The sequence below is a fragment of the Theobroma cacao genome, chromosome 2, assembly GCF_053813885.1.
Source record: "Theobroma cacao isolate CCN51 chromosome 2, ASM5381388v1, whole genome shotgun sequence".
Classification (NCBI taxonomy): domain Eukaryota; kingdom Viridiplantae; phylum Streptophyta; class Magnoliopsida; order Malvales; family Malvaceae; genus Theobroma; species Theobroma cacao.
The window spans coordinates 6,346,792-6,360,713 of NC_142640.1; the positions used below are offsets into that span (position 1 = coordinate 6,346,792).

Here is a 13,922-nt window from a genome sequence, read left to right on the forward strand (position 1 = left end):
CCCCAAGCGCATTGATTGTCTTGAAGAAAAAGGTAACAGTTGTATAGCTTGAGCACCAAGAATGGGTAGTGTTCTTTCCTGTCAAAAATGCATACAAAATCATGGGTCCTGTCTAGCAAGGGTTCCTTTATGTATATATAAAAAATAGTAATAAATAAATAGAAAACCACGAGGCTGAGTATACTTGTGGATATAATATCCTCATACACGTCTAATCCATGAGAGCCTGTTTATGATAGTGGTAAAATTATAAATTGAGGCTGCCATTTGGAGATACATCTCAAACCAAGGTAGCCAAAAAAGGTTAACTACATCAACTTCTATACCTTGTAAAGATTTTGCTCTAGCAAATGCTGCAAAGGTAAAACTTATAGATAAAATCCTATTTACAAAAAAAAAAAAAAAAATACATCATAATGGGATCCAAGACTATAGCGCCGCATTCGTATGCCAACAGAAACTCCTCCCATATATGCTGAACCTTAAACTTCTCACACTCGAGAGAAATGTTGGTACAAATGAAAATTAACCAAAAGGAAAAAGAGTAGAGGGAGTTCAAACAGGGGCAACATCTGCAAATTATGCTCATTACGAAAGCATCAATCTTCACCGTCAGATCCTGCATCTGAATCTACTTGTCTTGGGCCTTCAATGGAACGATTTGGCTGTCCTTGCACAGGGTGAATAAGATTCCAAACAATCTGGTTCACTGGTAACATGAACAAAATGTGAGATCCACAGGTAGCTATTCTTACACGTATTGGTCCTTTTTTTTTTTTTTTCAAATCAATCGAAAGAAGAAATTGTAACCTTACAAAGCTAGCAATGTGCTTTAGAAATGCCTGTTCATATAATAGATTAGAGAAAATGTAACAACATAACATGTGGAATTGACACACTTAAAATGCTTTTACAGAAGAACGAGTACTTAAAAGATAATTAAGCACAATGGCTGAAGTTCAGTACTATTCATAACACAGAATAGAACCAACAATGGTCCAAGTCTGTACCTGATGCCATGAGCTTCACAAAAAGTGCCCTAACAAAGTTGATTTCTGATTGGTGTGCACTGATGAATTTGCCCTGCAGTTCCACCAATCTATCAAACCTCTAAAATTTTGCAACTCATAATACTCTTGTGTTTTGATTCCAAGTCTAAAATAGCAAATAGGCAAACACCATCCCATTTGGCAGTAAAATCAGCCTCTAATTAATAGATTGCTTGTTTGTTTTGAGGCCATAAGAATGAAAGATGATGGGGGAAGTGCAACAAAAGAAAGAGAGAAAGAGGGTAGAACCAGGGGCTCAAAGAATGGAAATGATCGGCATAAGGCCACTTGAAAATATAGCATGTTTCATTTGAATGAGCCCTTCAAAACAAAAATTAAATCCCGCCATGGTAACATCAAAGAAACAATTTCTTACCATTTCATTGTAGACGAACTCCAATATTTGATCAAGCCTAGCTTGGTGCCTCAGCAAAAATGGCCGGAGGTGGCTCATATACAAATGCTTGGCTCCCTGTTAGAGTGCAATCAGTTACCAAGATTACCTTGCTCATTGTCTAAATTTCAACCATGTCTTGGTTGTATATAAAAAAAGAATGAAAAATGAGAATATCCAATTAGTTTGCAAATAACATGGTGGAAGACTAGGATCCGTCAACTAATAACAGTATCCATTTTGTTAGCAGAACTAGGCTACAAGTGCTATTGTGCTAGTGTACCCCAATAAACATGGATACCCATGAATATTGGTGCATCCAAGATCTAGTAACAAGCATATGCTATCTGTGAAACAGAAGTAACAATCAAACTTACATTGGCAGATGGAAGTTGGAGCCAAACTAGAAAAGCAAACTTTGCATGGTAATAGAGAGGAAACCTGATGAAAAAAAACAAAATAAGCTTCCAAATATTCGAGCAACACTTAAAAGAAAATGCTTTAAACCTAGAAATAAGATTGAAAAAGCACTGAAAGAAATTATCAATAAATAGAAAACCTTAACAATTCAGGTCTAATATACAAGAAAAATCATCATACAAAGAAAATCTCAAGAACATGTATTCCAGAGCTGGTCATGAATAATTTTATTTACCACACATGTAATAAATAAGTATTATGAAAAGTGCAACAAGAGAAGTTAACTGTGAAACTTTAAGTTTTCAGAGTTCATTATACACATGAATAGCACCAAGTTACTTGTTTGAACTCACAGTGCTGAATGACAATAAAAGAGAAGAAAATTATGAAGCAAAAAACAGAACCGCTTCTGCAAAAGTAAGGTTTAAAAAAGGTACCAGGATAGTATTTTGTCTGCAAACACTTCTGCAACACTAAAAGATCCATAAACTGCAAGCAAAAATAAGAACTGATATGAAGTAAAACAAAACTGAATAAGGCAATTACAGTAATTTATCTTGATGATGTACCAAATGCAGTAGCCACATAAAGGCAAGTTCCAAGCACCTTAACAAGTAAGAAGTTCAGTAATCTCAGCTTCAGGCACATTACCGCACACAAAGAGATGCATTAAATACAAATGACCATCTAATTCTGCAGTCCCAATGTGATATATAAAATAGATTTGTGAATAGCATTTCTGCAAAGGTGAAATGGAGGTTTCATCATGTACTTTATTGTGCTTGTTTATTCCCAATTATAAATTCTCCATTGAAAACAAATCCCTCAACAAGTTAGTTACCTATGAATATATTTGAAATGATTATGAGCTCTTAGTAGTCAAAATAAGATATCAACGGAAACAACAGTTGTAGCATGTAACTTGAATTGCGCACCAACACAGGAGGAACAGAGTCAATTCACGGAACAGGTAATAAGTGAACTTCATATATTTAAAGGAGACACAAGTTGCAATGTGAATAGTAACCTGTCCAATAAAGAAGCCATTTTTGTTGCTCATTTTGATCATTGTTCTCAATTGCTTTAAACGTCGAGTAAACTGGAAGAACAGTCCCCACTGTACAACTGTAAAACAAAGTCACAACATTAGCCACAGACTCATAATCAAGGGATAAAAAAATTGACAAGTTTCTACCAATAGATTCAACTAAGAGCTTACCATGCCGTCCGAACAACAATGTTGGAACTAACAGGAGAAAAAAGCAACCTTAATCCCACCTAAATCAATTCACAAACCAATTGTTATTAACTCCGCATAAATTAAACCCTAATTGTATTTAAAAAATAAAATTTTTTACGTTAAACTAAACAAAGTACTATTTAATGCAGAAAATTAAAAAAATTAAACCCTAAATTAATTGACAAACTACCAATTCAAACCAACAGTATTGATTTGTCGATGCATAATACTCAACAATAACACAGTTAAATAAAAAAAATTCAGAGAATGAAAGAAATGGGAGACCTCGCTCGTGAGATCCATAAATTTTGGAATTTGCAGATAAAACTGGAACTAATGCACAGTCAGAAGGGAAGAGAAAGATAAGATTTTGAAGGGAATTTGTTGATTTTGCACAGTCGAAAGTTTGATGCTTGCGGTGGGTTAAAGTATTCCTAATACCAACTGGAAACTGGAAGTTGTCGACTAACAAGCGGGACTCCAATAAGAAAAATGTTTTTTTTTTTTTAAGAAAACGTTCTCACAATATTGAAAATTCCATCCTGTTATGAATTTAACGGCTTAAAGCTGAGTGGGGCGAGTTAGAGTGTAAACCCCCCGCCTTAGCTTGGTGAGTTACCCGTTGTTTAAAATCCCATGCCTTTTTATCGGGCTGAGTAAAATGGGTCCAACCGAACAAATTGGTTATTAAAATTTAGTTAATTTAATTTGTTCGGTCGATTCTCGTTATTTATATTTTTCAATCAAATTTTTTAAAAATTCAAACTTAAATAATATATTTTAAAATTATTGTATATGTTATTTTTAATAATTATTATTTAACCTTTTAATCAATCATATATATTATTCCTTCCTCTATCGAATGTTTACTTAAATTTATTTTTGTTAAGTTAATTTTTATTATATATGTTGTTTAGATGTGAGATATTATATATATATATATATATATATATATATATATATATATATTGTATTAGATGTTTTTTATATGTTAAGCATTAGATATTATTTATATTAAGATAGTGCTCGTAATTACGTTACGAAAAAAATCACAAGAAATATAGATTATATTGGAGTGGACTTCAATTTGATACCTTCAAAAGAGTTTATAGAGAAAGTAATATTGTATTAGTTAACTAAATGAATGTACGGTTTTACTAGTAGAGGAAAAGATAAATTGATATTAATTAAAAATAGTTATTTGCTTTGATTTCAATCACTAAGAATTGCTCTTAAATATATAGTTTTAAAACAGTACTTAATCAAAGAAGATAATAATTAAAAATATATTGTTCAAACAAAATGAATAACATTTGTGATTTGAAGGTTTTCATTTTTGTTGGATGATGTATATCAACTTTCTAAATGCAGGATTTGTACTTAGCTAAATGTTAAGGAAATATAAACTGTTACACAATTGTCAAATATGTCTAACTATTGTAATAGTTTGCTCTTCTTTTTATCATATACATTTGTTTCCTTTTTTTTTATTTATGTTGGTGTGCTATATTGTATTATTGAACTACATGAATGTATGGTTCTTATTGATAGTGGAACAAATAAACTGATATTAATTAAAAATAGTTACTTGCTTTAGTTTCAATTACCGGAAACCTACACCTATATATATAGTTATAAAACAATATTTATCCAAAGAAGACAATAATCTTATCAAAGATTGTTAAATATATAATAAAATATTAAGAAATGAGAGAGTATATAACCTGTACTATTGACAGATTAAGATAAATAGTTGTAGAATATATGGTAATAGTATAATGTAAAGATCTTATCAATATAAAATAATTACTGATTTTTAGTAGTATCTATCTTTTATATATAAAATGAATAGCTAAAGTTTGTCAAATTCAGTTGATTTGTTTATTCAATGATGATTGTGTATTTTGTATATAGAGAAATGAATAAACTTCTGATTTTTTTTATTTTATTCAATAAATTGAATGGATATTTATTAGAATTTAAACATTCATGTATAAAAAAGATGTCTAAATACTATAAATTCAAGTTCATATAGAATAAAAAGATATAGACAAAAAATAATATTAAATTGTAATTGATCATTGTTTTTAAGTATTTTTTATTAAAATAAATAAAAGTAAAAAAAAACTTTTTAAATGTCAAAAACAGCATAGTATTGACATAAGGTGTACAAAAAAAATTAATTTAATTGATAATTACAGGTGTCAACCAATTAACCTAATCAATTATCTTACTTTTATATATATTATAGATATATATAATTTAGATGTTTTAATTTTATAAATTATAAAATGATTTTGAAATTTTGGTTTTGAGAGGAAACTGAACCGAAAATCAAATAAATTCGTTTGATTTTTAGTTTGTTCAAATAGTTTCAAAGTTGTGATAAATTTTAAGGTAAAATTCAATTTTCAACCTTTTTATATCAAATTAACTAAATCAATCATTTACACAATCTTATACTTGTAAACTAACACAATTTTTTATTAAATAATTCTTATTATGCTTTTAAAGTAACATCATTTTTTTTTTGGTTAAAGGTTAAATAATTAAGACTTTCTCTTTATCAAGAATTTTAGTCAAAAGATTTCACTGGAGAAGTTAATTTGCAGTTTAAATTTCGTTATCCTATGAAAATAAAAATCTCTCTTCATTTAAAAAATACTTCATGCTATTAATATTTTCTCTTAAACCCTTATCATAACAATTTTTTTTTTCGTAAAACAGAACCTCATTTTATATTTGATTGCGTTATTGTAGTATATATAATATTAGATGCAGAAAAGCAACTGAAAATAGATGCCAGCTAGATAAAAAAATTAATGAGACCACGGAGGCCGTGGTGCTGATCATGGATTGAATATGAAGATGCTGTTTGAGGTCTGTCGGACGATGGTAATTGTTTTACAAAGACAAGTATGATCTTAACCAGGAAAGCAATTAAAGCTTGTAAAAAGTTTACATTGCATTTAGGAATGCCAATGGATAAGATATCCAATTAATTTTGAGATATCCAAATTCAAACTCAATTAGTAAGTGAAATATTCGAATTTTATAATTACTTGAATATTTTTAAAATTTACTATCTTAACTCGAATCCTAATACATATCAACTACTCGATAATTACTCGAACCTATTTAAAAATCTGATTATGTAAAAAAAAATTATTAAAATGCTCTTTATAAATACTTAATTATCTAAATCCAAATTCGTACCTGTATTTATATATAATAATATTTTTATTTATATTTCATATAATTCATTAATAATTAAATTTATAAAAACACACAAACAATATTAAAAAATAAATATCTCAAACATCAACTTACATAACTAAAAACATATATCCCAACAACAACTTAACCAACATTACAAGTTTAATTAACTATATGAGTTTGTTATTAATTACATGAAATTAAAAAAAAATAATTAGATTTCAAAACTATTCTAATCTCATAATTTTTTTATATATATTTTATAAGTTTATACAAATAAAAGTATATATATTATAATTAATAATTTTATAAATTATAATTTTTATAACGATAATATAAAATAGAAAGTAAATATATTTATATATTTAAAAAATATATATTAAAAGTATATATATAATAGTAATTATATATTTATAAATTAACACAATATATAGAGTATATGTATTAAAAGATTTTACAAGTTAAGTAATAATCATAAATTAATTTAATTAATAATATAAATTTATCTTTAATTATATAAAATTAAAAAATATATATATAATCGGATTCGAATATCAAAGGTTGGTATTGAATCTTACCTGAACCCGATACGAGTGGTAAAATTACTACCCGAATTCGATAATAGAATACCTCACTACCCGAACTAGATTATAGAATACCTTAACTCTACATAATCGGATTGGGTAGCCGCGGATACCCTGTAACAGGGTACCATTGCCATCCTTCCCTAGCTGCATTGTAAGGATAAGCCATTGCTGGAGGTAGCCGGTCGCATTAGACATCTTTGGATTCGCTGCCATCCTTCCCGTGATTGCAACTTCTTTTGTTCTCTGCCTGCCTTTCTCTGCAAATTTCGTATGCTCGCACTCTTGCTTTGGTTTTAAATTGCCTTGATGTTACTGTTTTACATGATCATTGATAGAGAGATTTTACAAGAACATCCAGAAGTGGGGTAGAAAAGAAGGCGTTCATGATATATATACCTTTTGTATGAAGAAATAAGATAATGGATGCATACCAGAATGGGGCACTGGAGGCAATTCGAATGTATTATGACTTCCTCAGCAATGCTTGTTTTTATCTTTGAGCTCCGTAACATTACTCTGAAAGTTGTCTTCTCGACGCATGCCTTTCCTAATAGAAAAATAACAAAGGATACTTATTTCAGAATGGAAACAAAGAAACAACATATGTTCCGGTTTTATTTCCTGCACCAAGTTAACAAGACTTAACGATGATGAACCATTATATGCGATTCCAAAGGCTGAAGTGGGCTATTACATTCTATCGTTCTAGGTTAAGATAGTCGTCAGCGGGTGAACATAAAGGCAGTATACGCCCAAGCTGGGAGTAAATTAAGATACCACAGCAACCTTGAGTTGGAAGGAAAAGCAAAGCAGAACAGAAAAGAGAAGAAGGACCGAAATTGCACGGAAGTTTAAATTCCTACTGTCCACTAAGAACAAGAAAGGATGACAATGCCTTCAACCATTTATAGTATAAACATGTTGAATTTTGAACGAGAGACAGATGAAGACTGGTTATTCTACATCAAGTAAATAGGACATAATATAGATAAGGACATCCCGCTCACTATAATGAAACTGCAGCATACCTCCTGAATATCCGTGGCCCTTGATAGTCCTCTGTGCATGAAAAACTGGATGTCACCATGGATTTCAGACTCCAAATAATCTGGCATTTTCAATCACGTGTTGAACTGTAGAATATAGTCTTCTGATTTTCTCAAAGGAATGCCTCGCCAGTTTCATGTAGTTTTCTGGTCAAGCAGTCTAATGTTGCATAAATAGCCTCTGCTTTTGAGTGGGATCTATCACTGGAGATAAAAGTGTTAACTCCATTATCCACAAATACCCAACTGCAACCGGCAAACTTCTTGACCTTCCCCCTCATCTCCTTCCTTATCCTCCCCATCTCTGCCCACTTTCCTTCAGCAGCATAAATATTTGCCAGCTGCACATAACGAGCCCCGCTATCTCCTTCAATTCTTAGTAGTTTCGCTTCTGCTTCTCTGGCCAATTCTGCATTTTTATTTAGCCTACAAGCATTCAGAAATGCCCCCATAATAGCAGCATCCTGCTCTACGGGAATAACTTTCATAAATTCCACCGCTTTCTCTAATTGATTAGCCCTCCCATACAGATCAATCATACAAGCATAGTGGTCAATCTCAGGCAATATCTTATAAGATTCTGTCATGGAATTAAAGTATTTTTCACCCAGTTCTGCTGAACCACAGTGACGGCAAGCTGATAGAAGTGCAACAAAGGTAACAACATCAGGCCTGATTCCTTGCTGCAACATCTCCTCAAACAGCTGGAAAACTTTACTTTCATGCCCATGATGAGCATACCCAGCCATCATTACATTGTATATGACTGAATCCTTAAAATTAACCTTCTGAAACATCTTTCCTGCATATGCTATATGTCCACATTTTGAGTACATATCTATGATAGCACTAAACAACTTCTCGTCCATTTCAATTCCCACTCTCAGTATATAACCATGAGTCTGCTTTCCTGGATCCAGAGCAGCTTGTAAGGCACTAGCACCAAGCACACACATAAGTATCAAACCATCAGGAATGGTTGCTTCCTTCTCCCAAAACTCACCTAAGAGTTGAAACACAGCATCACAATTCTGTGATTTGAGATAACCAGAAAATAATGCCGTCCACACAACAGAATTCTTCTCATCGAACGAATCAAAAAGCCTCCGTGCTTCTACCATATTACCTTGAGATGAATAACCAACAATCATTGAAGTAACAGAAAAGGTGATGCTTCTCCCACTACCCAAATGCATTAACTCTGCATACTTCATTTGACCACACTTGCAATAAACATCAACAATGCCACTACTTACAAACGGATTTAAACTCAACCCATTTTTCAAAACCCAGCCATGAACTTCCTTTCCAGCTTTCAAATTCTTCAATATAGAGCAAGCACTTAGAACACTTGTAAAAGTATGCTCATTCCATCTAACCCCATTTTCTCCCATCCTAACAAACAACTTCAATGACTCCTCAATGTAACCATGTTGTTGATAACCTGAAATCAAAGTATTCCAAGACACAGCATCATTCAACTCAGGCTCTTTCCAGAATAGTTCCAAAGCCATTTCCATCTCACCTTCTCTACAAAAAGCTGCCACCATTGCATTCTTTGAAACCAAATCAACCAATCCGCCACCACCCTTATAAACTTGAAAGGCTTCTTTAAAACACCCACATTTAGAATACATGTCAATAAGAGAACTCACTGCAAAACCAGTTTTGTTATTCCCTGTTTTCACCATAAAACAATGTAACTGAGCACCGTAACTCAAGTTAGTCAACTTTGCACTCAAGCTTAGCATTGTAGTTACAGTAAATTCGTCGATTTTAATCTTATCATCACAGGCCGCTTGCATGTCGTAAAATAATTTGACCGCGTGAGTTTCAGACCCATCGGCGCTTACATAACCAGACAACATAGAATTATAAGTGACCAAGTCTTTGTGCGGTGCATCATCGAATAAAGCACGGGCTTGAGTTAAGTTTTGGGATTTTATATAAGCGGAGATGATGGTGTTCCACGAGAAAACATTTCGCTCCGGCATTTCATCGAACAATTTTTGAGCTTCATGGATTAGGCCGTGTTTGGAGTAGAGATGAATGAGTTGGTTGGAAGTGAGGGTTGATGGCGTGAAGCTAGCCTTAATGGCCTGGACGTGCAATATTAAGCCATCTTTCAAGGACCTCATTTATGCAAACACAGAAAGGAAATTGGCTTTTATCGAAACAGCGGGGTAAATGCCAAGAAAGCCGAAACGAGCAAATTTTAGGGCTCAAAGGCATAATATGTAGCCATTGTCTTGAACCCCAAGAGGCCAAGACCAAGAGGGTACTTTACCTTTTTGTTCCTCCTGATGGGCAAAATGGATTCAAAGAACTCGTAGATCAGCCCAGTTACCCATAGTCCGATTTTTTTCTTTTTTTTTTCAATTTAAAAAAAAAAACAATTCGAAAAGAAGATAAACTCATAAATATTTACTGTGAAAACCACGTGCAATTATTCCAATAATTGAGTTTCAACTTTTAATCTGCCAAGATGGTGTACAAGAGGTCAACTCGTCATTTCTTAATTTTCTTTTTCCTTTTTTGATGCACAACAGCAAAGGAGACAAGCTTATAGCATTAAATTGGGGTGTCTACCCAAACTCCCCTTCCCCCCTCTCATACATTACAGCTTAGATTGATGTGGCAAAACTTTGGCAGCTGAAAATACCATCCTTGCATCACCTGCATAATGATATTGCCATTAATCACTACATCCACATTATTCATATATTATCAAAGTTGCAAATTAATGCTTAAACAATACATAGAGCAGCAATGATATAACATCAAAGATATACCGGCAATTGTTGCCAAACTAAATTCAGAAGGTACATTGCTGTCCACCTCAACAGAAGCTTTGGCTGCAGCTATACCAATTGCTACACTCTGCATCACATTTAAACCTGCACAAAGAGAAGCAAGCATCCCGCCAACCAGGCAATCACCAGCTCCTGTAAGCCTTATTACCGAGGCAGGGAGTGCAGGCAAATGCACACCCAAAAAATATGGACTTCTCTCGAGAAACTTAGCATCAGAGTACCAACTTGAAGGACAACCTAAAGTCACAGTTTCAAATAACCGTCCACTGAATCCATGATTTTTTGTCTTTTCTGGACTAATTCTCCAGGAGCTTGGTTCCCCTTTAAAGCATAAAATTACTCCATCTGAACCAATAGTAACAACAAGAATTTTGACACCCTTCTCAAGCAAAAGCCAGATTGCTGGTTTTAGCATCTGGAACAAAGTATCTGTAGAACATTTTTTCTTTTCAATTGGACGAAACATATTGTCAGAAGACAAAGCATTTGCCATGGCAATTACTTCATCTTCATTAGGTGAAGCAAAAGTTATCTGCAGTATACCTCCGAATTAGTAACTGAAAGATAGGAAGACGGAGAATTACAAGGAAAGTGCTTAAGATAACGTAATTGTACCTTACACAAAGTATCATTGACATAAAAGTGCAGAAAATGAGAGCACTCACATACTTGACAACTGAAGCAATTCTTTTGGATTTTGCAATTGATACAGGCTCAAACCACACTGGGACATTTGACTCTGCTGCTACTGCAGAAAACACCAACCGTAAGATATTTGAGAAAAAACCAAGTAAAAGTGAGATGAGGCGAAGCCATAATAGTTAGCAGAAAGCAGAAGACCACCATAGATATATATATATATATATATATATATATATATATATATATATATAGAGAGAGAGAGAGAGAGAGAGAGAGAGAGAGAGAAATCTAAAGTGATGTTTTAAAAGTACTTCTGCAAGAAGCTTCTATAGCACGGGGACTCAAATTTGCATCGACCATCAATATAGGAGCAGAATGTATCTTTTGCTTGAATTGTTGAATCCACTCCGGTGTGAGAAACATTTCCTGCAGCAAGTCATAATAGCAGCACCAACACCTTGTAAAGTTTAGTGTAGTACTTCTCTAAACTTATACAAGTTACTACTTTTTAGTCACATATAAGGCAAATAAATTCTTCAAACACTACTTACAACTGCTTCCACACTTGCAACACCAGCTGCTACCTCACCAGTAACATCAAGTATATGACAGACAGTAGGAGTCTTAATATCCTGGTGCTTCCTAATGCCTGCTTGCAACAATATCATGTAAGAATGGAGAAGCATACTTTTTGATACGTCTTCAACCAGAAAATATATTAGACATTTTATAAATGTTTCTGTCTGATTTCCCAGAAGAAACCAGAAAACAAAAAACTGTAAGATGTCATAAGAAGCCTAACTAAAGTTGCTTATCAATCAGCACTGTTTATTTACAAATACAACAAGTTTCATCAAACAGAATGCAAATATTCATTACTATAGCGGGATTAATGATTATGTAATTGCAGCAGCATGACACCAACAATAGCCATCATTAATCAAGAACCAAAGAATTTTCAAGGGGAAAGAGCTGACCTTCTGTAGGTAACTTTGAAGATTTCCAATGCTCCAACAACAAATTTCCTAATAAAAAGAAGAAAAAAGGGATAATCGGGATATTGGCCAAAGATGACGGTCATTAAAACACATATTTTGATGTAAAATAAGACTGGACATAGCCAGGTGTACATGTGTCCCAGTGATCAAAACTAGATGTTTCAGAATTTCGTGCACCAATATTGAACGGAATTCAGATAATTAACCACATAGTCACATTAAAAATGTCATATATTTGGGATCATGACATTGGATTATCAAACGTATTCCTAGTAAACCAATATAAGCATGCCTTATGAAAAAGTTATAGGTCGTCATGATGCTGCATTAGAGAATGGTTACAGCAAATAACCTGCCATGTCAAATCCCAAAGCACTAATCATAAACGGCTCAGCTCCAAGCTTCCACATACACTCGGCTATGTTCCTTGCCACGCCTCCTTGTACATAATGTACCTGAACAAATACTTCCCTATTTTAAAGACCCAAAAACAAAGAGAAAAAGAAAAGAAACGAAAAGAAAGGTGAGATGATAGAGAGACCTTCCCAGGACAAGTGGTTCTTGGATGTGGAGGAATTGAAGAAGTGGCTTGAATGTCCAAAACCATGCCCCCTATGATCACTGCCTCAGCCTCTCCATCTTTCCTTTGCATCTCCATTTTTCACCCTTCTTTTCCAGTGTCTCACGGTGTGCAGAATTCCATTTGACCCCAGGGAGTGAAATGTTCGTTGGTGTTGGTGGGCAACCCAGGTGTTGTTCATGGTAAAAAGATCCAAGACCCGAGATTGCTAACAAATTGGGCTCAACTTATTTGAGCAACTCCCCCTCTCACAAGGCCTAGTAAATATTGGGCCTATCGAAACCAATAAGGAATGGGAGTTTCTAAGGCAATGTAGATTTTATGGTTATGGGGCCTTAAATATTCACATATAAAAAAACTACTAGATTGTTGGTGTAGCATCTCAATCTTTGAGTTGTGAAGGAATGAAATTCAAACCCTTATCTCTTCATCCAAGACAATATGGTCTTAACAGATGTAGATGTCCCCTTTTTCAACTATTATTCCAAAATTTTAAATAGTATATATTTTTGGACGCAAATTAATAGTCAGAAAAGATAGGAGCATGGCCCCTCAACCCAGTATGAAGGTGACTAGCAAAGTCCATGGCACCTGATATCAGGAAAGATATTTTGACTTGTTGCCGATGTATGAATCAATTGCTCATCATTATCACACTAGTTAAGTCTCAAAGTGCAGCTGAAACACATCAACCTGTCTATTTTCTCACTAAATGTGAGGTAACCAAATCAAAAGACCAATTACTCTACTGCATTCTAAAGGAACTGATTAGTGGGGAAAATTGACGGAAAGATACAGTATTACTTTAATCGCAGGAAATCAAGCCTTTCGATACCATGGATTGGTTTATGTTTAATCTACATCTCAAGTATGGTATCGCAGCCTTCACTTTCCTCGGTAGGTCGCCTTTGAATGTTGAGCAGATAAAGACAAACAC

The 13,922-nt window shown here is 33.5% G+C and overlaps 3 protein-coding genes across 8 annotated transcripts; all 3 read right to left on the reverse strand.

The window, feature by feature from the left end:
• Window positions 1–153: 153 nt before the first annotated feature.
• LOC18608147 (HVA22-like protein k) lies at window positions 154–3,701 on the reverse strand. 2 transcript variants are annotated; one of them, XM_088803688.1, is made up of 9 exons: window positions 3,389–3,701; window positions 3,083–3,141; window positions 2,891–2,988; window positions 2,301–2,352; window positions 1,821–1,884; window positions 1,426–1,521; window positions 1,011–1,083; window positions 811–842; window positions 154–709 (listed from the first exon to the last, which is right to left on the reverse strand). In XM_088803688.1, the coding sequence occupies exons 1-8, from the start codon at window positions 3,404–3,406 to the stop codon at window positions 820–822; spliced, it is 483 nt and encodes a 160-aa protein (XP_088659814.1). In that variant the 5' UTR covers window positions 3,407–3,701; the 3' UTR covers window positions 154–709; window positions 811–819. The 2 variants fall into 2 exon arrangements, with proteins under 2 accessions (XP_088659814.1, XP_007042739.2); XM_007042677.3 differs by lacking the exon at window positions 811–842 and having other exon boundaries at window positions 3,389–3,697.
• Window positions 3,702–6,870: 3,169 nt separating this feature from the next.
• Window positions 6,871–10,355, reverse strand: LOC108660961 (LOW protein: PPR containing-like protein). Of its 5 annotated transcripts, none has more exons than XM_088803687.1 (3): window positions 7,935–10,355; window positions 7,338–7,448; window positions 6,871–7,208 (listed from the first exon to the last, which is right to left on the reverse strand). In XM_088803687.1, exon 1 carries the CDS (start codon window positions 10,088–10,090, stop codon window positions 8,066–8,068), a length of 2,025 nt encoding a protein of 674 aa, XP_088659813.1. In that variant the 5' UTR covers window positions 10,091–10,355; the 3' UTR covers window positions 6,871–7,208; window positions 7,338–7,448; window positions 7,935–8,065. The 5 variants fall into 5 exon arrangements, with proteins under 5 accessions (XP_088659813.1, XP_017971567.1, XP_088659812.1 ...); XM_018116078.2 differs by having other exon boundaries at window positions 6,871–7,218; XM_088803686.1 differs by having other exon boundaries at window positions 7,338–7,453.
• Window positions 10,356–10,375: 20 nt separating this feature from the next.
• On the reverse strand, window positions 10,376–13,216 carry LOC18608148 (pfkB-like carbohydrate kinase family protein). Its single transcript, XM_018116080.2, has 8 exons — window positions 12,947–13,216; window positions 12,758–12,860; window positions 12,385–12,432; window positions 11,959–12,056; window positions 11,719–11,833; window positions 11,431–11,513; window positions 10,745–11,297; window positions 10,376–10,628 (listed from the first exon to the last, which is right to left on the reverse strand). Exons 1-8 carry the CDS (start codon window positions 13,061–13,063, stop codon window positions 10,570–10,572), a joined length of 1,176 nt encoding a protein of 391 aa, XP_017971569.1. The 5' UTR covers window positions 13,064–13,216; the 3' UTR covers window positions 10,376–10,569.
• Between the last annotated feature and the right edge of the window lie 706 nt (window positions 13,217–13,922).

What these genes read in the sequence shown, in the direction of transcription:
- LOC18608147 (XM_007042677.3), bottom strand. An exon ending in ATGGCTTCTTTATTGGACAG is followed by an intron (nt 2,353 to 2,890) that starts GTTACTATTCAC and finishes TTTTGCTTGCAG; the next exon opens with TTTATGGATCTTTTAGTGTT. An exon ending in AGTTCGTCTACAATGAAATG is followed by an intron (nt 1,084 to 1,425) that starts GTAAGAAATTGT and finishes GTGGAACTGCAG; the next exon opens with GGCAAATTCATCAGTGCACA.
- LOC108660961 (XM_088803687.1), bottom strand. Translation starts at nt 10,090, where the DNA reads ATGAGGTCCTTGAAAGATGGCTTAATATTGCACGTCCAGGCCATTAAG.
- LOC18608148 (XM_018116080.2), bottom strand. Translation starts at nt 13,063, where the DNA reads ATGGAGATGCAAAGGAAAGATGGAGAGGCTGAGGCAGTGATCATAGGG. An exon ending in TTCAAAGTTACCTACAGAAG is followed by an intron (nt 12,057 to 12,384) that starts GTCAGCTCTTTC and finishes TGTTGCAAGCAG; the next exon opens with GCATTAGGAAGCACCAGGAT. An exon ending in TAGTTTGGCAACAATTGCCG is followed by an intron (nt 10,629 to 10,744) that starts GTATATCTTTGA and finishes ATCATTATGCAG; the next exon opens with GTGATGCAAGGATGGTATTT.